We start from the raw sequence: 26,085 nt of genomic DNA, 5'->3' as shown, positions 1-26,085 counted from the left end.
AAATTTACAGAAAACTTCTAGTGCCATTAATATGAATAACGTAACAGTTAGAACTCTATGAGACAGATGTCATGTTGTATCATCCCTAAAAATACAAAACAAATTAACATTTCAAGGGTTAAAAATGATACCACTTAAGCGAATGAAAAAATGATACAACTTAAGCGAATGAAAAAATGATACCACTTAAGCGAATGAAAAAATGAAAAAATGATACCACTTAAGTAACTGGAAAAATAATTCCACATAAGTGTTACTGAAAAAATGATACCACTTAAGTGAATTGAAGAATAATACCACTTAAGTGACTGAAAAATAATTCCACTTAAGCGAATGAAAAAATGATACCACTTACGTAACTGGAAAAATAATTCCACATAAGTGTTACTGAAAAAATGATACCACTTAAGTGAATTGAAGAATAATACCACTTAAGTGACTGAAAAATAATTCCACTTAAGTGACTGAAAAAATGATACCACTTAAGTGACTGAAAAAATAATACCACTTATGTGACTGAAAAAATAATACCACAAGTAACTGGAGAAACTTGCCAAGAAGCAGAATGCATAATGTGATGAATGTGTGTCTAAAGGTATGACAGAGACATTTGTACATGAATGAGATAACATGATTATGCCGACGTATAAATGGGCGTGTCTTCTTTGTATCTCGTCATCATTACCTTCCCGATAGTAATTTAAATAATAACGGTACAAATTCTACCCAAAAGATAATAATAGTGACTAATATCAGCCAGATTAGTATAAAAACCAGTCACTTACAAAATGCATACTGTATAATGATATTGGCAAGCTGATGCATTTTGACTTTTTAGGGATGATAAACGATGAGATCCAAATAACATTAATGTATAATAATATATATTATTCTTACCGTAGATAAACATTTTACTTTTGGTTACGTTTTAATAGATGGACAAAAATACATTAAAAACCAAGTGGTATTTTGATACACGTACAACATACACATGCAAAGTGGCTTATATTTCATAATTTTATGCAATATTTTTGATAGATAACATTTTTTATCCTTTAAGCTGACCCTTCAATTGATCCAATAATTATTATAATAGAAATTTACAACAATTAAATAAAATAAAAACATAATTATTATCTAATACAACCAAAACAAGATAAAGATTAATACAAACATATATATATTATAGCAGATTTCAGGTTAATCAGGACAACTGCTAACTCTGGCCAAAACTATTTCTACCAGAAATTGGATAACATTTAGCTAACGATTTGTTCCGTTTGCTTGGGGCGACAGCGACGACAATTCTTGTTGGAATCATCAATATGTCCCAATTAACCGGAATCAGCACAAAAAAGCTTACAAAGTAATAATGCCATTCAATTAAATTTTAAATAATTACAGGGGCCTTAATTATTCCCTTATAATATTCGATAATAAACCCCCACTACAAATATCAACATTTCAAGATAATAAATAATAATGGTATACCATTTTTTTTTAAATAAATTTTATGCGCCATTTTAGATTTGAACAATTTATAATATGGAAGTTAAAGATATGAAGCAAACTTTCACAACGATATCGATTAACATTTGCTCTTGGAATATTTTGATTGGCACGAACACTACACTTGGTTAAACAATTAACCAACTTTATAAGTACAATAAACCATTTACTGAAAAAATGCCAAATATGCCAAAATGGTAATATGACATACCCATTACTATATATAATGTATATTTGGAAGCGGATGGTATAACCAGAACTGTCTATATTGAGCGCAGTGGACAGGCAATTAATACGGACCATGCCATATTCCCCCAAAGTATTTACTGTTCATACTACAACGTTTGGTTTACGCCATTTAACTGCATCTAACACATACTTCATAACTTACAAAAAATAAGCTACAAATTAAACAGCAGAACTGAAGAGGTTCCATAAATGGGCATACAATCATACAATCACCGACCATGCCATATTTCCCCAATTATTTATGTTTAATAAAACAATTTGATTTTCATGAGGTAAAATAGCATACACCATTTCATTGAGGTTCAATACTGAGTATGTCATATTCCATCAAGGTATGAGCAGAAAATATTTTTTGTTGACATTTAGTAAAAGAAAAACTTCACATACGGTAAAAACTTCACAAGCGAACATTAGAACTGGCAGCATTTCTCATTGAGGTACATACAAATACTAACCGTATTTATTATATTGTATCATATTCAAGTGACTACCGATGAGTAAAATGGCAAACACCATTCCAAAAAAAATAACAATTAAAATACACAATGGGAGTGAACAGCAGAACAGACCAGGTCCCTCAAAGGGACATACAACCACTAACCGTGCTATAATCAGCAAGTTATTATGGTTATTTTTATATTTTGGTTAAAATGACATACGCCATTCAGCAAAATGATAACTATTCAAATATATACGCGATGGAAGTGAATGGCAGTACAGGTGAGGACAGCTCCACATTGAGGGCGGTGGCCATACAGTCGCTGGCTGTGTCGTATTCCCCCAAACTCTCGAGCACCAGGCCCAGGCTGTACCAGGTGGTGTGGTTGTTGGGCTCTATCTTGGCAGAGTCCTTCAGGATCTTTTCCGCTAGGCGCTGCGAGCCCAGGTGGTGATGACATAGGCCTAAATGGAATAGGATAATATGGTTTAGATCAAGTTTCAATACTGTACTAAACGAATATTTAGGAAACTAAATGCAAGCCAACCTGGAGAGGCTAGTAGAAAAAGTCAAAGCATAAGATCATTGGAAGTCCAAGGTAGAAAAAAGCTAAAGGTATACAAGAACATTATGACCATCGGAATAAAGAGATAATGACTTACCCAATTGAACTAAGCTGTTGACATGACCAGGGTTAATGGCCACAGCATTCAGGAAGCACTGTCTGGCCTCTGACCACTCTTGCTTGTGACAGTGGACCATTCCTCTCTGTAAACATAAGCAAAACAGAAGTTAAAAAGAGCGGGGTTTTGGTAAACAAAATTAATACTATGGCATCAATTTTGAACATTATAAATGTTTTTGAAATAATAAATAAATGTTAACTGTCATGGTGACTGTCGACTGAGCTTCTGTAATTTTCTAATCATATTTTTACATATTTACACAAATCATGGTAAATAACGAAAATCCACAATAAAAATTTTGACCACAGCACAAGTTACTTTGCAAATGCATTACTTTACTAAAAGTATAGTTCAATTCACTTCTATATAATACAAGATTTTTCAAGGAACTCTTGTGTTGGTTGAGAATTGGGCCAAATTAATTTCAGTTTTTAAGGATTCGAAAAACAAAACCTCTTACGTGGAAACCATGTATACGGGTTTGTGTATTATTTACTCGTCTGTCAGTTGTTTAAGAAAGTGAGACAAGCAGTCGACAGTAAAGTTAGTATATTATCTAGCCGGTAAAGAGCAAAAAGTAGAAAGTGTCTTACAGGCATAGACATAAGAAAGCAATAGACCTGTCCATGAGGTAAAAGGGAACAAACCAAGTTTCGCGGAGCGGGAAGATGGTGTGACCGTCTCCCTTTTAAGTGACTTGTCAATAAATGTATCTGACAGTAAACAGGCAATTCACATTGTCCTATCAATATCTAGTCTTTGAAAACAAAATCTGCTTACAAATAATAAGTCAGTTTTACAATGACACACAAATTGCTGGCTGCGTAAAAATCTTAACTACAAATCCCAAATCGGGTTTCCAAAATTGAACATTTTTATCAGAAGTCAAAGTACGACTGATGTCATAGATTATTCAACGCATTCCCAAAACCTCTTGGTGCCAAAAAAGTGATCACGTGGTTCACCTCCAGCTCGTCGAAACGATACCTAGGTTTTATATCAAGGCAAGTCTATCTTGTTTGACGTCAGTGCTCATAAAAAGTATTGAAAAATTCAACTCACCATATAGATAACCTGATGAGACAGCGGAAAGATGGTTGCCGCCTCGTCCACGCACATCTTGGCTGCGGGAGCCCCACCCAGGGCGAGGTAGAGTTCAGCCAGCAGCAACCACAATTTCAGGCGGAGCAGGGGACCGCCCCGGGCCCCCCCAGAACCCAGGCCGGGAGAAGAGCCCGACTGCGAGGCTGCAGAGGACAGGGCCCTCTCAACGCGGGAGGCGGCCAGAGAGTTGGCTTGGATGGAGCCTGAGTGAAAACAATAGATTTGTTAGTTGCATTGTATTTCATACATAACCTATAAAAATCTAACTTACATAATGCTAAAGTTGCAAATCTACAAAAGTAAAATTTTCGGGCGAGCAGAAAAATACAAATTTTTATTATTTTAATTTTATTTTATATGTCAGATTCGCAAGTTGTTTGAGATCTATTTTATTGGTAATTCATATTTTACACCATGGTAAATGTTTCTATCTACTTTTTTGTAAATTTATCACGGGTTGATTCAAATGACAAGTAACATAATTGAAGTTAGCAAATTTGATACGTTTGATAATTCGCAAACCGCTGGAGATAGAATTTTTTTATTGTTGCCATTACAAAAGTTGCAAAAATGGCAGTTTTACCGCTTTGAAGGTGATGATAATATTACGTAACCTATAAAACCTAATTTATTTATTGTTTTTGTGTTTAATTCGTAGAACTCCATTTAATTTTTTATAAATTTAATTTAGATTAAATTTGATAATATTATTATTAAGTTCTGTTAAGTCTTATTGTTAAGTCTCATAAATTATCAGCGTACCATTCAATGGTACATAGACTCATTAACATTGCCTTAGACAATAAAGCTTATGTAAAAGAAAAGGAAACGATAAAAACGATCGCGATTAATAACGGCTATGAGGCAAATAACATTGAAAAAATAATAAAAAATAAGAAATATAAAAATAAAATCAATTTAATATATCCGGTAAATAACAAAAATATAGAAAAATTTGCATGTCTCGAATTCCTCGGCCCAATATCTGAAAAAATTGCAAAAGAAATTAAAAAATGTGGTTTAAATATAGCTTTTCGAACTAACAATAATTTAGGAACAAGCCTTAAAAACTCTAAAAGTAAAATCCCTATACTCAATAACAGTGGCATATATGAATTAAAATGTGACCACGCCGATTGTAACGCCACTTACATCGGACAAACGGGGAGGGCATTCTCAACTAGATTCAAAGAGCATATACGATGTTATAATAATAAAAACACATCCTCAAAATTCGCAGAACATCTCTTGGTGAATAATCATACCCCACTTAACAACAAGGGTCCTAAGCCATTGCATGTAGAAAAAAAGGGCATTAGATTAAATTTACTTGAACAATTAGAAATCAATAAACGAACGAATGACCCAAATTTAACACTAATTAATAAAGTACGGAAAATAATTTACTCACCACTTCTCAGTATTTTCACAAAACCCAAGCAGTATAATGCACCCAAATAATTCATAGCAATAAAGTCATTAGTAAATAATTAAGAACCCATTACCATTTACTGAGGGAAAAACATAAATTGGTTTAACCAACCATAGATCATGTCATCGGTGTAACCAGTAATAAATCAATGTATGCACCTTCAAAATTTATATTTGAAATAGTATAAAAACGTCGTCTCAATGTGGACTAACCACAGTTTGAAAATGGCCTTGTAAGCCGAAACAGCTGTCACAATAATAAAAAACTAAAACACTTGCAGAACTTAATAATAATATTATCAAATTTAATCTAAATTAAATTTATAAAAAAAAAAAAAAAAAAATATATATATATATAAAACCTAACAAAACCTTCAAAGCCAGCATTACATATTTTTATTTTTTATTTATTGTTCTGTGTGTACAAATGTTTACAACATTACAGATTTAAGTCTAAATGGTTACAATTGTACCATTTATACAGGGTTTTCCAATAAGAGGTGTTATTTTGATATTCAATCGTAAAAGATCAATGGTTTCGTTGTTGTGTGGCACGTAGCGCCGTCTCGTTGAAAGTAAACGTTGTCCAGATCAATACCATCCAATTCCGGCCATAAAAAATCATTAATCATCTCTCGATAGTGCAATGCATTCGGCGTAACTGTTGCTCCAGCCTCATTTTCGAAAAAGTAAGGTCCAATGGACCATAAACCGCACCAAACAGTCACACGTTGAGGATAAAGAGGCTTTTCAACAATAACTCTTGGGTTTTCCGAGCCCCAGATGCGACAATTTCCAAGGTGATTTGAATTTGATTCACTCAAGTGAGTTTTGATAATTTCAATGCGTTGTTGAAGAGTGTATCGTTCCATTTTTATTAATGGCGTAGTTTCTACTTGTCAAATGTCAAAAAATGACAGCTTCAAAAGTAACATCTACCGAAATAGCGGGCTATTCAAAATAACACCTCTTATTGGAAAACCTGTATAATGTATATAATGCATATGCAATTCCAAAAACCCTGTAAATGCATTACAGGACATATAAAACATTGATTTTAGGAATGAAACAAAAAAACACTCATTTAGGAAGAACGTAGCTCTCCCAATAGGTAAGTTCATAAAAAAAATGGTGCAGCTCTCTCGAAAGTTCAGGAGGTTCTGATGAAGTCCCCGAGAGCGAGATTCTGGTACAAAGAAATTTATTTGAGCCAGAATCTCTTTGTTAGATATACAGTAGAACCTCGTCAATTCAAAATCCACGGAACATCAAAAAATTTACAAAATTTTGTTAGAAATCGAATCGAAGAAATCGAATTGCACAAACAAATTTTCATGCGAAAATTTCGAGTTACGAATTTCGAATTAAAAAACTATTTTGTATGAAAAAAAAATATCTGTGGATATTTTTTTGGCGAAAATTTCGATTAATGCGTTTTTTCGTATTATCGGGGTTCCCAATTAACGGGATTCTACTGTATATATATCCATTTATTAATAATAATACGAGGGTGGGTCAATAAGTCCTTAGAAAAAAGCATTAAAACAGTTTGTATTTTTGTATTTTTTTTTTATTTTTCAACATAATCTCCTTGGAGCTCAATACACTTGGTTAGACGTTTCTCAATTTTTTTTAAACCGTCAGAAAAATAAGTTTTCGGAAGATCCTCAAAATAAGCATTTGTCCGATCGATGACTTCTTCATTTGAAAAAAAACGTTGTCCACTTAGCCATTTTTTTAAGTTTGGGAAAAGGAAAAAGTCACTAGGGGCTAAATCTGGCGAATACGGTGGGTGGTCGACCAATTCGAACTTCAATTCTTCAATTTTAGCCATTGATCGTAAACATGTGTGAACACGGGCATTGTCCTGATGAAAGAGGATTTTTTTCCTGTTTAAATGAGGCCGTTTTTCTTCAATTTTGTTTTTTAGCTGGTCCAATAAAGATGCATAATAATCCCCTGTTATTGTTTTTCCTTTTTCCAAATAGTCAACGAAAATAATTCCACGTGCATCCCAAAATACAGTAGCCATAACCTTACCAGCTGATTTTACTGTTTTCGCCTTCTTTGGAAATGGTTCGCCTTTCGCAATCCACTGCTTTGACTGTTCTTTCGTCTCGGGAGAATAGTGGTGTATCCATGTTTCATCTACAGTCACAAAGCGACGAAAAAATTCATCCGGATTGCGTTGCATGAGCGACAACAGGGCTTTAGAGGCCACCACCCTATTGCGTTTATTGTCGACTGTGAGCAAACGCGGCACCCATCTTGCAGAAATTTTTTTCATGCCCAATTTGTCATGTAAAATAGAAATGACGCTACCTTTTGAGATCCCTGTAACCTCAATTATCTCACTCAACTTTAATCTTCGGTCACTTAACACCATATCGTGGATTTTATTGATCATTTCTGGTGTAGTCACCTCTACAGGACGTCCTGAGCGTGGTTCATCCTTTGTTGATGTACGACCACGTTTAAATTCATTTAACCAGTTATAAATAGTTGCAAGTGAAGGAGCAGATGTGCCGTGAACTAAATCCAACTCATTTTTTTATTTCCTTTGCTGTTACCCTTTTATATTAAAATGTTTAATAACAGCTCTAAACTCAATTTTCTCCATTTTTGTAAACAAGCAAATTTTTTTTTTTAAATGTACGAGAAACACACACCAACCCAACCAACTCATTTTTTTATTTCCTTTGCTGTTACCCTTTTATATTAAAATGTTTAATAACAGCTCTAAACTCAATTTTCTCCATTTTTGTACACAAGCATTTTTTTTTTTTTAAATGTACGAGAAACACACAACAACCAGACCAATCTGCTTGAAACTTCGCAGCATACTGAATCGGTAGTGCCGCTGCATGAAAACAAACCGCTTACAGTACTAGTCGCGCCACCTGTCGGCCTTTCCAAGGACTTATTGACCCACTCTCGTAATTGAATAATTTGTACAGTGCATTTGTGTGAAAAATCACCTGACAGGCGCTGAAAACAGTACTGGAAACAAAAGATCAGATTTCCACTACTAACAGTTGTTACACACGTTTTTTTGCAAATGAAGGTAATGTTCTTACTTGAATCTTTAACAGAGTCCATATCGTTATACAGTTGAAGCACTGAGCGGGTTTCTGAGCGTTTATCAAAGTCCTTCTCATTGTCCCCCATTATCCCAGACTCATAGAGGTTCTTCCAAAGTGCCAACATGTGTTTGCCTGTAACCAAAGCAGCCTAAAACAGAAAAAAAAACAATAATTATTTTTTTAAATCATGATAATGAATGGAGGATCTTCGAGGAAAATACTAAGAAGAAACTTCGGAACAATAAGAGAAAACCAAAGTATTTGAAGCGCGCCCAATGTTTGTACACAACAGACATTTACAACATGAGAATGGGTCGTTTCTACAACTCGTTCTTGAATTCAACAGCTTGGCTGTAACATTCTGCCGGCCTTTGTGTTTCCTCTTTCCTACATCGTGGGTCTCTTGCCCGCAGATGCTTTGAAAAGGCCAACATTGTAAAGGTCAAGCTTGAAGGCCTAATCAAATCTCCAGAACACTGACAACTTATTAGTTTTGCTCACCTCTCCTCCGTGACACCTGAGCTGCAATAGCGCCAGCACCCGGAGCAGGTCCATGCTGTCGGGGTGGTCCTCCAGTGCGGCGGTGGCGGTGGCCAGCGCCTCCCTCGCCCGCCCCTTGGCCGACAGCACCAGACACAGCAGCTGCATGGCTGCTGAACACTCCGAGCGCTTGCCAAGACATAACCGCACGTAATACTGCAAGGAAATCGGAAAGAATTTGATCGTTTGCTAATTCTGGATGGCAGACCAGCAATTCTAAAGCCCTTCTTGCACAGGAATGCGCAAGTATCTGATACTGACGTTGTGTATTTACTTCACAAACAACTTGTCGAGCACAGTGCATACACGAGACACGTACCGTAGACAAGTTCGGAAATCAATGGATAAATTAATCCATTCATTTATGATCTTAACAGTGTAAAGTTAAAAAGGAGCAGCTGACCTGTTGAATGTTGGAGTAGGAAAACGGCAAAATACCTGCAAATGTTGGGAGATAATTTTTGGAGATGCGCGCAAACTACCTTAATGAGTTTTGTTCAAATATCGGGATAAAATCTATGTTTCTGTTTGCCAGATAATGTGTCTATTACTTCTATATATTTCATGTTTATATCATAAGAGGTTTCCTAAGAGTATATTTATGCGAATATTTAAACTAATTTTATTATTTCTACAAATACCATACAAGGAAACACCAATCAAAAGGTATTTTTTAAGAAATAATGAACTTTATACTACTTTGAAAACTCAATTTTTACAGTCATAGACAAATTATTCCATTAGCTATCATAGAGGCTACTACATTCATGAAATAACAGTAGAATCTACATTGATATTAGCACAAGCGATTCTGATTTTTTCCTTTATACATTCTTCGAAGTTTAAGGGTTAAATCGCAAAGCTCCAGCATGGACAGTACTAGAGCTCACACATGTGCGCGAGTGCCAAACACGGTTGTAAAAAGTGGAACGCACATGTGCGCAAAAAACAGTCCACTGGTTACAAAAGTACAGGTCTTTACAAGTTCTGGAACGTGACCAAAAAAGAGTATCCACTCTTATTAAAAAATCCCTGAGTGAAGTTACATACTATTTACATCTACATAACATGTGCGAGAAAGTTTTTACCCATTGACTGCCATACAAATTAAATATCGCTCCACACTAAACAAAGAACTGAATTTGAGAGTGGATATTTCAAACATAACATCAAAAATCAATGTTTTGACTCAAAGTGTGCAGGCACAAGTTCCACACTAATTTCATACCCAATTTAGTTTACTATATGTTAAATGAATTACTCAAATCAAAAATGTAAAATTGTATTGTTTTCTGTCCTTCTCGTATACCTATATCGTATATAGGTATACAATATTGTGTACCTTCAAAAATGTGTGGACGATTTTAAGTTCATTTTTCCAATTATGATTACAGTACTAAAAACATGTTATTTTCATTCATAATTATTGATTCCAAAAATGTTCTAAAATCACACATTTCAAAACGATTCCAACTGGCTACAACGTCACTATGACGTAGAAAATGCCAATTTCTGGTAAGACAGCTGTCACCAACGGTGCCCGGCGTGACGTCAAGGCCGCTGAATCCATGAATAAAAACGAATGTGTAATTGAATCGAAAATGTGTAATTGAATGTGTAATTGTAATTGAGACCAACGCTAGATTTTGTATGCCGATGGCGGGCGGCTAAAACCTTTGGGGCTTGGCGTTGGTGAGCAGTGGGATGTGCGTGTGGTTCTGCACCGCTTAGTTCTGCGTTGAATTTAGTTTCGCGGGGTTTTTTAAAATGCGTTTGAGAGATCTGCTTCTAGACAACTGTGCGAGTCAAAAATGATTCAATTGCTGGAGAATGTTAATCATACCATAGACTCGGAGATCCCTCCGATCAGAGCATACTGCAAGGCCAGGTAATAGAGGGAAAGATGGTCATCAGGATCACAGTCCACAGCCTTGTTGAGGCTCTCCAAACATTTTGCATTGGCCACTTCTTTCTCAGCGCGAATCGTTGTTGCTCTAATAAAATGAAAGGGAAGACACAGATTATTATAACTGATTAATCAATTAGATATTAAATTATTATAAGCAATAATTAGTCGCCTGAAATATCCATACAAATTAAAAATATCTCCTGAGTAAAAATAAATGCCGCCGACGAGAATTGAACCCGCGCCTTCTGATGTCCGGTCAGGTGCTCTGGACCACTGAGCTACGTTTTTATTTTTACTTGGGAAATTATTGCTTATAACAATTCATTATTCTTTGTGCTAAGCATAAAAAACATGGTCTTATAATTGGTTTATCATTAAAAAAAATAATATACACGGTGTCCGGAAACTCGTAGTACAAGCGGGAAACTGGTGAATCTACATCACATTTGGAGTCGATTTTGTAGTATAATTTTTTTTTATTTGAGCTTTCGTTTTCGAGTAAATAGATTCAGAAGTTGATTTTTTTTATCAAATTCTTATAAATTATTACTGAAGATCAAAGTACCCAACTAATTAAAACTATTTAAAAGTAAAACAAATAAAGAAACCTGGATTTAAAGCATTATTTTGAAATCACCCTTCATTTAATCCGGTGTAATCATAAAATATTTCTGCTCTGCAGGGTTAAAACATCTATTGTTCTAATATTCATACCTATCTCTGACATATTCGCAAAATATAGCTTTCTCTAGTATGCTGGGTTCAACTAACATATCAAGGAAAGAGACGCACGATAAGCAGATGTTCCATTTCTGTTAAATCGTAAGTAGGTCAGTTTTGGTTTATGGGTTGCCGCAGGTGGCCGTGTTTATGTGATTGTTTATACATTGTTTACATTGCATTTTGCTTTAAGAAGTTTCTTCGTTAATTTAAACATAAAAGCGAATTGTGGTCGAAATTTGTGTGTTTTAATACGCATTATTATTGTTTTGATAGTGATACTTTAAGATTTATCATCGATGCGTTCGACGTGTTTGAAAACAGTTATACATTTTTAATGTTTTGATTTTGAGACTTATCATCGATGCCTTCGACGAGGTAAAAATCAACTCCGACATGATTCAAATAGTGCAATAATCAATCATTAGACGGACCCAACTGTGCTTGGAAGTTAACGGTGAACATTTAAAATAATTTGACGTGTTTGTGTTTTGAATTGGAGATCGGAACATCGCTACAAATTGTGAGTACCTACCTATGCTAATAATAATTCCTATCCGTTGCGTCGGTGTCTCAGATCGAATGACGAAAAAATTTTAACCCTGAAATAGCCGAAAAATATTTTTTTTTGGTGAAAATGCTCAAATCAAAAAACTTTATGTTTATTTGGGTTCCCCATGTGGTGTAGATTCTCCAGTTTCCCGCTTGTACTACGAGTTTCCGGCCACCGTGTATACAAGTCAAAATATTTCACCAACAAATGTAGAAATAATATGTCTCGACGCCATCTGGCGGGAAATTTAGCACTAACAAAGCCTTTCCTACAAAAATTAAGTTGGTTATTTACAGGTGAAAAAAAAATATAATAAGCAGTAATTGTTGATTGAACTACTTGTACATATTGAATTATTTGGCGTATTGGAAATAAGCCGACGTAGCTCAGTGGTCCATCAGTGGTCCTGAGCACCTGACCGGACATTAGAAGGTGAGGGGTTCAATTCCCGTCGGAGTCATTTATTTCTACTCGGGAGATATTTTCAATTTGTACGGATATTTCAGGTGATTAATTATAGCTTATACATAATAATTTGTTATCCTTTGTGCTATGCATAAAAAACCCTGTCTTATAAACATTATTTTATCATTATAAAAAAATAATAATTATTAATAAGATATTAATTTGTTTCTGTAATGTCTCAATTAATATTACAGTCTGTCTTATTTATAATTTATTTACCTCGCAGTCATTAGGTGACCAATCCCAACGTAAAGATGACATCTCGAAAGCATAAAGGTGGGGTTCTGGCGTTCTCTCTCCAGAGCCATTTCACTATACACCAGTCCTTCAGATATCTGAAAATAAGACAAAAATACATATAGATTTATTTGTGTTATTTCTAAATATAATAAATCCCATCCTTTCTACTTCTACTGTTTTTTGTTTAATTCTTTCTCCAATCTCAAACATTTCTCTAATCCCACCAATATATCTCTACTTGTCGTAAGCCACTGTTGTACTTGTAACACTTAACCGGTTGTGTGTATTAAGCTCGTTTACGCGCTCTAGGTAGCGAGGTACACAAGGCCGGCCATACAAAATGATCGCGTTAACACGCTGTTCTATATGACGATTTTGCTTGTCAAACTCAAGTAATTTGAAAAATCTAAAATATGGAACCCACGGTGACATCTATTGGGATGATGAAGAAATAATTATAATATAACAGTTCACAGATTATATCGACTTTAGAGTGATGTAAATGAAGCTTCCTTTAAAGCTAAAAAATTCGCAGCCTGTCGGTACATCCAAGCAAAATACCTTCCGGCATTTAAAGGGTTAAATAGTATGTTATATAAGCTTAAAAAAAGTGAAATAACAGCGAAAGGTGACTTTTAAAACATACGTCTGGCGATGTGTGGTTTGGTATGTGAAATTTTATTTGTGCGTAGCAACCAAGGGCAAATTAAAATGTAAGCGTATATGCCAGCCAGAAAAATGGAAACATAAAGGGAAATCTTACAAGAAAGTACCTACCTACGTGATTGAAGTACTTGTACATATTGAATTATTTGGCGGGTTGGGAATAAGCCGACGTAGCTCAGTAGTCCAGAGCACCTGACTGGACGTCAGAATTCCCGTCGGCGGCATTTATTTTTACTTGGGAGATATTTTCAATTTGTATGGATATTTCAGGCGAGTAATTAATGCTATAATAATGTGTTACCTACCTACGGTTGCCACAAGTGGTTAAAAAAACGTGGCGCACAAACTGTCATGCTACACAAATCGCCGTGGAAAATGTTAAAAAGAATTTATAAACAGCGTTGCTTCATTGTGCAGGTTTACATTGGGACACTATAGGTTTTGTCAGGACAGAGGGCCTGATAACGGTAACAGTATTAACCTATACCTAACCCAACTTTGTGACAATAAGTGGGCAACAGATTTTACATGAAACCGAAGTACAGATCAATATACTTGCCTGTGCAGTTAGTGGCATTTAAAAAAATAATAATTCTTTCGATAGTTCCTTTTTTGGCTGCTTATAGAGAAAACATGTTGATCTGGTCCACCATCTTAAGTTCTCACCCTATTGAGAGTCTCGTAGCACTGCCTGGCTGCCAGCAGACAGGGCACCACGGCGAGGGGCTCCAGCTTGGCCACCTGCGACAGGACGCTGACAGCGCGCGTGGTATGTCCTAGCGCCACTAGCGAGTAGGCCTGCTGCTGCCACACGTGGGCCTCCTCGAAAGAGAACTTCATGGCTCGTTCCAGGGACTGGAAGACAAAAAGAAGGAGAGATTCTCGTATCAAGACAAGTCAAATATCAAAAAGAATTTCATGGTTCACTCAATCCAATCATGATCATATTAAAATGATTACCTCTTGCAGTAGTCCAACTTGTCCCCACCGAACGGTGGCTATTGTGAGCAGATCATAGATGGCGCTGGCATTCTCAAAGGCGTGAATTCTGGCCAGTTTAAACTCCGGACTCTGCGACAAGACGGCATCTCGGACAGCCATGGCTTCACCAATCAGCAGGAGGAGGATTGTTTCTTCGCACTCATTTTTTGGCACAAACTGAAAGCACACAAAAAGTTTTCACTTACCAGAAAAAGCCAGAGATTCGTGGTATGACATGTGCTATCACATGTGTTTTGTGAACTCTATGAAAATCAGTAATAAAAAAGGTTAACCTTGGGTGTGACGTTATCAAGTATAGATGTGTTCAGTGTTGTGGCGGAAATAGATTAACTAACAACTACTACAATACAAACTCGACTTCCCAGTCCGTTGTGACGTATCGCCTCACTAACTAAAAGACGTTCATGTATGTTGTGTCATCAAAATGAAAATTCAACACACCTTTAAAAAGTGATATAGAGTCATTAAAAGTGACGAAACAAAAACTAGGTTCAATAGTTACCTATGTAACCTATTTAACCTAGTTTTTGTTTCATCACTTTTCATGACTTTATATCACTTTTTGGAGGTGTGTTGAATTGTCATTTTAATGGCATAACCAGTCACCAAAGGAAATATGTACCTATCAAGGAAGTAGCAATAAGTAATAGACAGACCTGTGAAGTATCAGGTTAATCAGATCTAGTCACTGGACAGTGCCGGCATATACATATCCAATTTTCCAAGCAATAAAGCATTTTATAGATGAACATAAAAATTAAAAATCAACCGGTAAAAAAACAAAGAGAAACAATAGCTTGTGTTGCTTTTACGTCCAACAGATGGCGCTGTTTTTATAAAAAAAACTGTTTTTACCTATCACAGGTGATTTCTATATAATGTAAGTATATAATATACAACATTGTGTCAAAATTTCAAAGCAATCGGTGAAGAACATTTACATTTTCATTTAGATAGATACATAATGTCATCCAATTTCAGAAAAATGCATGTGCGCGCGTGTGTGTGCATGAGTGCCGCCATCAAAAAGTTGATAAAATGCATTGTCATCAACAACTAGTCTTGTCGAGTTTCAGCTCGATCGGATGACGGGAAGTGGTTTAATTTACACTTCCAAGATTCCACTTCATTCAATCAAGAAAACAATATCGAAATTTAAATAGATGCATTTAAAAAAGGTAATTTTTGATGCCATTTTCTAGCGGAGATTCTTTTAGAATCATAGTCTTTCACCAGGGCGATATGTACTGCAAGTAGGTGTAGGTGTTGGTTGCACTAATCCAGCACAAACCTGATTCAGTCCTGTGTACTTTTTGGGTTTCCAGGGTCCGTCGGCGGTGGTCTTGTTGACCAGGGTGGACCATTCGCTCCCGGAGACTCCTCGCAGAAGCACTTCGGCGAGCTGCCGTGCCAGAGTCAGGCGGAGGGAGTGAGTGCCGGAGGATTCCACAGCTGTGAGCATCTCGCGATATCTGGAAGTAGATATTGAAATGTAGAAGATTAATTGAAATTAAAGATATTTGAATAGGTACCGTAATATGGATCGTATTTATTAAAGTTTCAATCCCTGCATTACCGACAGCTTTGCGCAATGGATAGGTAACCTCTTAAACTATGTCTAGGATATCACAGAAAACAAGTCTTAAATTAAATTTTTAGTTCATTCATAAATATTGTCCGTTGAACTGTGAAGCTATTTTTGTTTCTGAGAAATGTAAATACAGGGTTTTCCAATAAGAGGTGTTATTTTGAATAGCCCGCAATTTCAGTAGATGTTACTTTTGAAGCTGTCATTTTTTGACATTTGACAAGTAGAAACTACGCCATTAATCAAAATGGAACGATACACGCTTCAACAACGCATTGAAATTATTAAAATTCACTTGAGTGAATCAAATGCAAATCATCTTGAGTGATGAGGCCCATTTACACCTCGGTGGGCTCGGAAAACCCAAGAGTTATTGTTGAAAAGCCTCTCTATCCTCAACGTGTGACTGTTTGGTTCGGTTTATGGTCCGGCGGAGTCATTGGACCTTACTTTTTCGAAAATGAGGCTGGAGCAACAGTTACAGTGAATGGATTGCGCTATCGAGAGATGATTAATGATTTTTTATGGCCGGAATTGGATGGTATTGATCTGGACAACGTTTACTTTCAACAAGACGGCGTTATGTGCCACACAAGCAACGAAACCATTGATCTTTTACGATTGAATATCAAAATAACACCTCTTATTGGAAAAGCCTGTACATTAGAGAAATTATAATAGTTTTGTGTAATTTACCAGTGTCTATAAATGTACATGACTACACGAATATTAAAAACTCACATTTTTATTGTTTACAAATTTTTTTGGGATTGGCCTTTTGACTTGGCTAGATTTTGATTGGCTAGCTTTTGATTGGCCTTGACTAGCTTCAAAAAGGTACTATGTACTTCAAAGTCACCGCACTCCGTAAGGGGACTTTGATACCCATGATTTAATTTTTTTTTGACTCGCCAACACATAAACTTTTTTATTTTTTTACATATTTTGATACTTTAAACACTTGCAATAAATACGACATAAAATTTTCCCACACAAATGTTTCTATAAAAAAGTTATTTAGTTTTTAATTTGAAGATTGATCTAAAAGTCTGGTACATTACTTGAATATGCAGTAAAAGCAAAATATGTATATATATTTTTACATATATTGGGTGCTCATTCAGATTTTAAGATAACCAATAATACTGCTACTAATTTGGGTTCCCGACTCAACTAGGTTTTAGGGGTCGAACCAGAAAAAAAAAAAATTCAGTTAATTTCGAATCTGAATGGTTGTTTTTCACCAGGGCAATACTGAAAGTCTTTATTATCCAGCAATCTAAATTTAAAAATAAACAATACCTTGTAACAGCTTGTTGCAACCGGCCAGCTCTCATGTACAGAATGGGGGCCCTCTGCAGTGCCGTCTCCAGTGCGGGTCCCAGCGCCCGGGCACTCCCGTGGCCTCCGGCACTGCCCCCAGAGCCCGACACTACCGAGGCTCCCCCAACCAGGCTTCCCGCACCCGAGCCACTGCTGCCCTCCGCCCGCTGGAGGTAGAGAAGAGACAGTTCGGAGGCGAGTTCAAAGCATCTTATCTGGAAGTAAAGAAAAGAAAAAATATAAGTAAATATATTTATTAGAATAACTTATTGCAACATATAAACCTCATTGTAATATTTGAACGCTGAAGAAGATAATACATTTTAACAACAAGTCAATTGGTAGAGTATTGACCCGGTTAGACAGAGGATCTAGGTTCGATTCCCAGTTGCAAGTCTTAGATCTTCGATTAAGGGCCGAAACACACTGAGTGTATTTTGTGCAGCTCATTTTACGTTGCGTTATGTGTATACACCGCACTACATACAAATTCTCCAGCACGGCCTCACCATGCGTATTATAAGTCGTTATGCCGAGCGTAATAGGGCCTAGAAGTCTCGCACGCATCTTGCTTCAAATATAGCTATGACTTCTAGCAGATCCATATTTATTTTTTATTAAAACACAAATAACATTGTTTACATCACTTTATTTCGATACAAAATCTCAACATGTTTCATGAACCAAGTTCACTTCATCAGGAGCACAAGTATACTGATGAAGTGAACTTGGTTCATGAAACATGTTGAGATTTTGTATCGAAATAAAGTGATGTAAACAATGTTATTTGTGTTTTAATAAAAAATAAATAATGCCATCACAAAGTGAAAAGCAGTTAGAAGAAGTTTTCTTCGAAAAATGATCCATATTTACTTCACGCACAATCACACAACCACACAGAGGCAGCTCAGAATGCACACTGGCTGGCCTTTTTACGCTACTTAATATTTAACATATACATTACATAACAGTAATAAGTTTTTAGAACAAAACTATAGGGAGCTTTAAGTCTTGTTAACAGATGATTTGAAGGTGGCCAATGACGACATTGTCAAATCAATGGAATGACTTTTATATGTCTCGTTAAAATTACGGCACATTCTCGGTAAAGCTGAGTCATACCCCAGCTAAGTTTGTAATTTTTTTAATATTTAACGGAATATAATTTAAAAGTCGGGAACCAATTCTAGGAACGTTGAACCTGATTTGGTGGACTAGAAAGGGGCAGTTTATTGAATTTAAATTTTTGAAAAGAAAATTTAGATCAATATTTAGTCTTCTCTGTTCAAGGGTGCGAACATTGTAGAAATTTAGTCTATCGATGTAATGAGGAAGTGATCGAGCTCGCTTACCACAATACGCCAGGTGGTACATACAATGTTTTTGAACCCGCTCTATTCGTTGAATATGAATTTTGTAGGTTGGGCTCCATATAAAACATGCGTACTCCAACACGTTGCGGAGTTATATATGTACTTATAAGTAGCACCCTACATTTCCATATTCGATTTGAGAAAGACGTAATGAGTAATAGAATTTTTTCATTTCCTTTGTACAGGGTTTTCCAATAAGAGGTGTTATTTTGAATAGCCCGCTATTTCGGTAGATGTTACTTTTGAAGCTGTCATTTTTTGACATTTGACAAGTAGAAACTACGCCATTAATAAAAATGGAACGATACACGCTTCAACAACGCATTTAAATTATTGAAACTCACTTGAGTGAATCAAATGCAAATCATCTTGAGTGATGAGGCCCATTTCCATCTCGGTGGCTTCGTCAACAAGCAAAATTGTCGCATCTGGGGCTCGGAAAACTCAAAAGTTATTGTGAAAAGCTTCTCTATCCTCAACGTGTGACTGTTTGATGCGGTTTATGGTCCGGCGAAGTCATTGGACCTTACTTTTTCGAAAATGAGGCTGGAGCAACAGTTACAGTGAATGGATTGCGCTATCGAGAGATGATAAATGATTTTTTATGGCCGGAATTGGATGGTATTGATCTGGACAACGTTTACTTTCAACAAGACGGCGCTACGTGCCACACAAGCAACGAAACCATTGATCTTTTACGATTGAATATCAAAATAACACCTCTTATTGGAAAACCCTGCATTTACCTACCACATTTCTTAGATTAAAAAATATATATATAATGCTTGTGAGTTTTTCTGTAATATCTTCGATGTGTAAGTCTTACCAATACCTATACTTGTAGAATAAGTAAACAATATTTTCATTTGTAATTTAAACAATCTGTTGTGTTAAAACTATGTTTTACACATTCAATGAGAATAGCTAATGTTTATCAGCACACAGATATTCTATTCACGTCACATCAGAATAGTTTCCTGTACAGTGAATTAGTTCAATTGCGCAAATAATGATAACAATTAATATTGTGAGATAGTTTAATTACAGCAATTATTCACGCACTGTTGAACTACCATGATCATTTTCGCATTATTGTAAGTAGTTTTAACTGTTCAGGCGTAAGCCACATTCTGTCAGAAGGTCAGAATATTTCCGCTTTGCAATAAAATCTAAATAAATGGAATACTTCTGAACATATCCGAAAACTAAGAAACTATTTTTGAAAGGTGATAAAATACACTCTCATATTTTATTATTAGAAGTAAACATATATTTATGTAAACTAAAAAAAAAAAATTAAAATCGCTCACTTTATATTTTTTTTAACCTCTCGGACAAAGACTATTATTTACTTTGTATTCCTTTGCGAACTGTCAAAACGTGAAAATTTTTGTGATATTTACGAGTTTTGTTAAAAGCTTCATAACTCACGTTTTGGGAAACGTAGCCTCATTCTAAAAAATGTTTTGGAAAGATTATGAAATTCACTATCGTATTACATTGTTATACGTAAATATTTGCGTTTCTAAATATACATTTTCTGAAAACGTCAAAAATATGTAAAAATCGCTGACCATTATTTCAAAGCTGTGAAAAATGTACTTTTTTCTGAGTATCATAAAGAAATAACACTTTATATATTGAAGAAATATAATTAAAAACTATTAGTCACCTCAAAATATTAACCGTCCAAACTAAAATATTTTTAATAAATTATTTAGAAACGCAATAAATTATGAACGAACAAGATGACAGATCCAATCGACTTAGATAATGCACCTCTACATTCCATAGATATTCTTGAATACAGACGCGTAGCGTTATTCATTATCGATACTCTGTTTTTTAAATCATGGCAATCCGTATACTAGTGATGGAAATAAATCGATTTTTGTAAAATCTCGCGCGTTTACGTGAAAAGACGTTCTAATGTCTTGACCGCTATTATCATATTTACGTCTTTTGACATTCTAATGTTCTGAGTGGTTAAACTAAAATTACTGATAGTGAAAAAATATGTAAAAACTCATGCATTTAATTAGACAAATGTATTAAAAACATTATTGTTACCTCACCTTTTTGTCATTTCATATAAAATAATTCTCATAAGTTTTTTTCAAATTGCGGTCAGAACTTTGGTTTCATAAAGGTGTATATTTTATTCAGATAGTGGTTAACTTTTAGATTTGAATATAAAGCGTCGTATTTTTTCTTTCTAAGACCGTTTTGATCATATTTCTAACTACAACAGTAAGGAAAACACAAAGATTTCTGTGAGACCATAATATGTGTTGTTCACAAAAGTGAACAAATTAGCCTGAAAGGTTAGTTTAAAAACCAAGGAAGAAGTTTTTTTTAATAAAAATCATACACATTTAATAATAAATAGATATCAGTTAAAAAATCTGAAAAATAATCACAGCATGTTCCTGTTGTTAAATAGTGTTCCAATTGGTTGAGCGAATGGGTAAAATTTATTTAACCTCGTTGCAAAGTCCAATAAATTTTATTTGTATTAAATTATACAAGATTGCTATTAAATGGCTTACAGAGATACTAGTAATCAAATTAGTTGGGTGCATAAATCTGTTTCTTCTGTATTTATAAATGATGGCTCAGAAACATTTAAAAACTAATAATAACTGAGCAAGTACTTAAGGCGAAGCTTAATGCTAAATCACTATTTTGATTAATCTTTATAACGAATTGGTGTACATTATGTATACCAAAAAATATGCTTTAGATAAATTGAAGGTTTTCCTATCGTTTCGCTTGAGTAGAATACGTACAAATAAAAAAATAAATTACTCAATAAAAAATATAAATGTAAACTACTAAAAAAAATATTTATTCAATAGAAATGTATGAATGCGTAAAGGACACAACTTTTAAAAAATACAGTATTATAGCTAAGATTATCTGTGACAGTTTTACTTGATTGACTTTTTTGCTTTCTTATAAAATTATTTACAAAATAAATAAAAACCAGTTTTGTGCTTGAAATCGAACGTTTCTAGACTCCGTTTGTCAAGCGATTTTAATGCCTATTACCTACAATATAAGGTATATCATTTTCTTTCATGCCATATATCGTCGTTGCACTTGCAATAATGACTGATAATGACATTGAGTGATAGATTTTATCAAAATGTTTTCTTACATCAAAGATTTCTAAAAAAAAACCAAAGATTTAGGCCCAATCTAGGCTATATGCATAAGTTTAACCGTTATCACATAATACTCATTCAAACATTGTTTTTTGACACATTTAAATAAAAAAAACTGGGAAGTTTTTTGTTTCCGCTGTAAAATTTGGTAAAACTCATATAGCCGATCTTGCAATTGCAACGATGATATGTGACAAATTTTTTTACCGGAAGTTTAGAAATTATTTATTTTATTGTATAGTCAAAGTAAGTAAAATTGGTAAAGGCGGGCAAAATTAGCTATCAAATTAAAGATAAAAGAAGAATATATTTTTCAGCATCAACCTATTCAAAAACCGGGATTTTCTGCCGACAGATCACTAAAAACCGGAGCGTTTGACGTGATTTCTACATTGTGCGCCAGGTGAGTAGTGTAATATCATAATTTCTCACTTGTTTTTTTCATTCGTTTTATCAGATAACATGTTTATGTATTCATAAAAATTGTATGCATATATCATAAATAGTTTCCACAGAATAGCTTCATATATCAGAGCAATGATTTTTACTATTATTACACATCTGCTCTGATGATGGACACTGTAATGCTGTCCGAATTGTTGACTAAAGAAGGAGGTACATAGCGCAACACGGCATAATACCCCAAAAATAAATCACTGTAATACTTTTGGCCGTGAAAATCTCAAATCATATCTTTACTGTATCGTGTTATTTTTGAAATGTTACTAGATTATTTTCCATCACAGTAAGAATAAAATAATTAAAGGTTTTTCTGTAAATAGGTTACCCACAGTAATATGACAGAAATGTCAGCAAACTATGATATCGATGACAGGGCATTATTTATTTTTTCAGATGTAGAATTATTTATTTGCCAATCGAATTTGAACAAATATTTGAGTTTGTACGAATATACTTTAAGGCTCGAAATCCCTTAAGAACGTAACCATTATGAATCTGTGCCATATGGACCGTTGGCGTTCAAAGGAACGGACCAGGGGTTATGTTTGAAAAAAATTATTCAACGAACTGATACTTTTTTTTATGAGTACGATTTACAATATTATCTGCAGTAAATATGCTTACCATATCGTTTTCTCTTTCCGCTTGCTTATACCGACTTCCTCCCGGGGTGGCACTGTGCTCCAAGCAAAGCCCCTTGATGGCGTAGGACTCCGCTACTATTCGAAGACTTCGGCTGCAATAAAAATACATATAAGTTGATAATCAACAGTTGACCTGTTCCATGAAGTCTTATTCGAAAGCAGGTTTTTTAATACTTTTGGCAGATTCACTACAAAATCAGGATTACCTTCTATGAATGGGGATAGAGATTTTTATTAAAAACTTGATAAATGACGCCAAAAAATATATTACACTTATTTATTTAAAAACAAGATGTCTACACTGTTCACAGCGTTTTACCAGCTGTTCCGGGTAGACGAATAAGTCAAATGAAAAGCTAGCCGAATTTCAAAATTCAAGCCAACAACTAATGAATTTCTTGATTTGGCGATTTTTTTATAATTATTAAATATTCAAATTTGAAAACACAAATTATTAAAATGCTAAACTTTAAAAAGAATGCTTTAAAGACCTAGTCAAACCTCACCACATGAACCCGGGCAACCCTGCTAAGTCACCAAACGTAGCGAACCACTTGGGGCGACATATGCCATGATGTCATGACAGAGGTAGGTTGGTTATCCAAAAAATGGTTGAAAAAAATTTCGCCTCCCAAATTGATTACTTGGATTCTGCTGTTATCCAAAATGAAATTTTCTGACTTGCCTACCAACACCCAGGCACCCAAAGCCGTCAGCCACCAACAACTGAACAGCTCCCTAAATAATGGAGCCGACATGTATAGTAATAATAATAATTTTTTTTTTTTTTTTTCTTCCCGATTTTATGTCCCGGTTAAATCTTTCCCATTGGAAAAACTAAACCCTTCCACACACTTTTCCACAAATGATCATCTAGTCAATCAACATTATGCAAGTACATTATATAAGCAAAATAAATACAAAACAATACAAGAACAACACGTCAACTCACCAGAGATCAAATGGGAAAATAATTCACCGACTCCAGATATTTTCATATCAGAGGGTTCAGCTTGGTATAACTCCTAACAGGGCCTATAAATCCAACTGATCCCTCGACATAAATATTTAAAAAATCTTTCGTTGGCGATGCTATTATTTTTGTTATTATTCTAAACATATTATTTTACCATCATAATAGGCATTCGCCTGGTTTGGTGGGTTAAATTAAATTAAATGATAAACAAAGTATTGATGTTAAACGTTTGAGACATCCAATTGAAAAACAAATACTAACATTGGTAGCTGCTTCTCCGTCAATGTGTGCAACTCTGCCAAGGTGTAGTTCTTCAAGCTATCTTCAAACATTCCACTGGCGTAGTGCAATTTGCCCAGCAACAGGTGAGCATCCAGGGCCACCCCTGCCTTCTTCCCCAGCTCATTGGCGGCCAGAAGTAGGAACGACTTGGCGTCTGCCAGCCCTTGCTTGGCCTTCGAGAAATTGGCCTCTATGGGGGGCCATTCCTCGAGATAACTCTCAAGCTTTCCTTCACCGATGAGAAAATTCGATAGACACTCTGAAATAATACATTAGATTCGATCAATAACACTCCACGTAACGTGTTTCATAATATACAAACTACACAACACAATGTTTTGCTCTAGGGACACAACCACCTTGACTGCACATGATCTTACCATAATTAGGAGACCTAATTTTCAGCTGTTCTGCGAGCTCTATTACTTTTTTCCAATTTGAATCCTCGCGACTCTTCTCGATCTCTGTCTCGATGCGAACAACATTTCTGCCCCGTCCCGTCATTTTATTTATTTATAATTGTACACACATAAACGTCAAATCTGCAAAAACTCTGACATTATCGCTAATGAATGTTCGAACACTCATCGAATGTCAACTTTGACTGGCTGGTGTTGCCGTACGTGCAGGGCTGCCATGTTAAAAATAAGGAACTCCCTAGCAAAGACATCTAAAATCCCTATACATTCCCGCAAATGCGGAAAACTCCTTAGATTTTGAGACAGTCGCGTTTTATTGATGAATGTTATAGTTACACTAATATTGTGCGAAACACAACATTGATTGAAGAACAACACAGTAGTACTACTCTAAAACCTCTAAAATTTACAAGAATGTTAGGCAAAACCATTTTATTTTTATTTTAACAGAATGTTGCACAATAGTGTAATACAACATTTCTAGAGATATTTCAATTGCATGATGGAGGTTGCATACCAATACTTTGAATTTAGTTAAAAAAAAAATGGTTTACGTTCTTCAATACTTTACGTCATCTTCGCCGATATGTATTCTAGGTTTGACCGAGAACTCTGTTTTTCCCATTTCATGGGGAAAAATCCTTAGCCATGGCAATGATGGAAATAATTTTATGCTCGCTGCCTGAATTTTTTTATTATCAAAGTAGCTATAGTATTGAAGGAGCGGCAAATATAAACATCACACATTACAAATATTATTGTTTTTACTCGTTTTTTTTCGTACTTCATTACAGTAAATCTGAATTATGACAATAATTAACAGGTCATTGACGAAACAAAATGTCACGTAAATTTTATCGTAATATATTTTGTAACTACTATAATCACTAATAAGAACTACAATTTTTGTTAATTAATTAGGTACTAGGACACGGTGACTGGATAACTCAAAACGATGACAATTCAACACATCTTTAAAAAGTCATGAAAAGTGATTTTTTTTAAAACTAGGTTACATAGTTGTTGTTTGTTTTTGGGGTGTTATGCCGTGTTGCGCTAACTCCTTCTTTAACCGACGTTTCGGACAGCGTTGCAGTGTCCATCATCAGGGCAGATCCGGCAGATCCGAAGATGTAAAAACTTACCTAAAAACTAAAAACTGATCTAAAAACTTACCTAGGTTACATAGGTTACGTAGGTTAGGTTTATAAGTTAGTTTTTTTGTCGCTTTTAATAACTTTATATCTCTTTTTAC

The 26,085-nt window shown here is 35.0% G+C and overlaps 1 protein-coding gene across 1 annotated transcript; it reads right to left on the bottom strand.

Annotated features, from left to right (window-relative positions):
* Nucleotides 1-2,151: 2,151 nt before the first annotated feature.
* Nucleotides 2,152-24,995, bottom strand: Ttc7 (tetratricopeptide repeat domain 7). The gene is made up of 14 exons (XM_089637001.1): nt 24,792-24,995; nt 24,391-24,670; nt 23,134-23,245; nt 17,487-17,722; nt 15,888-16,068; nt 14,555-14,752; nt 14,261-14,449; nt 12,908-13,023; nt 10,885-11,035; nt 9,003-9,197; nt 8,496-8,649; nt 3,946-4,190; nt 2,860-2,965; nt 2,152-2,661 (listed from the first exon to the last, which is right to left on the bottom strand). The coding sequence occupies exons 1-14, from the start codon at nt 24,913-24,915 to the stop codon at nt 2,438-2,440; spliced, it is 2,511 nt and encodes an 836-aa protein (XP_089493127.1). The 5' UTR covers nt 24,916-24,995; the 3' UTR covers nt 2,152-2,437.
* Between the last annotated feature and the right edge of the window lie 1,090 nt (nt 24,996-26,085).

The sequence above is a fragment of the Hesperophylax consimilis genome, chromosome 11 (genome assembly GCF_061612785.1).
Source record: "Hesperophylax consimilis isolate HC1 chromosome 11, BYU_Hcon_1.0, whole genome shotgun sequence".
Classification (NCBI taxonomy): domain Eukaryota; kingdom Metazoa; phylum Arthropoda; class Insecta; order Trichoptera; family Limnephilidae; genus Hesperophylax; species Hesperophylax consimilis.
Note: the sequence above shows the minus strand (reverse complement) of the source record. Positions and strands in the feature narration are given on the sequence as shown.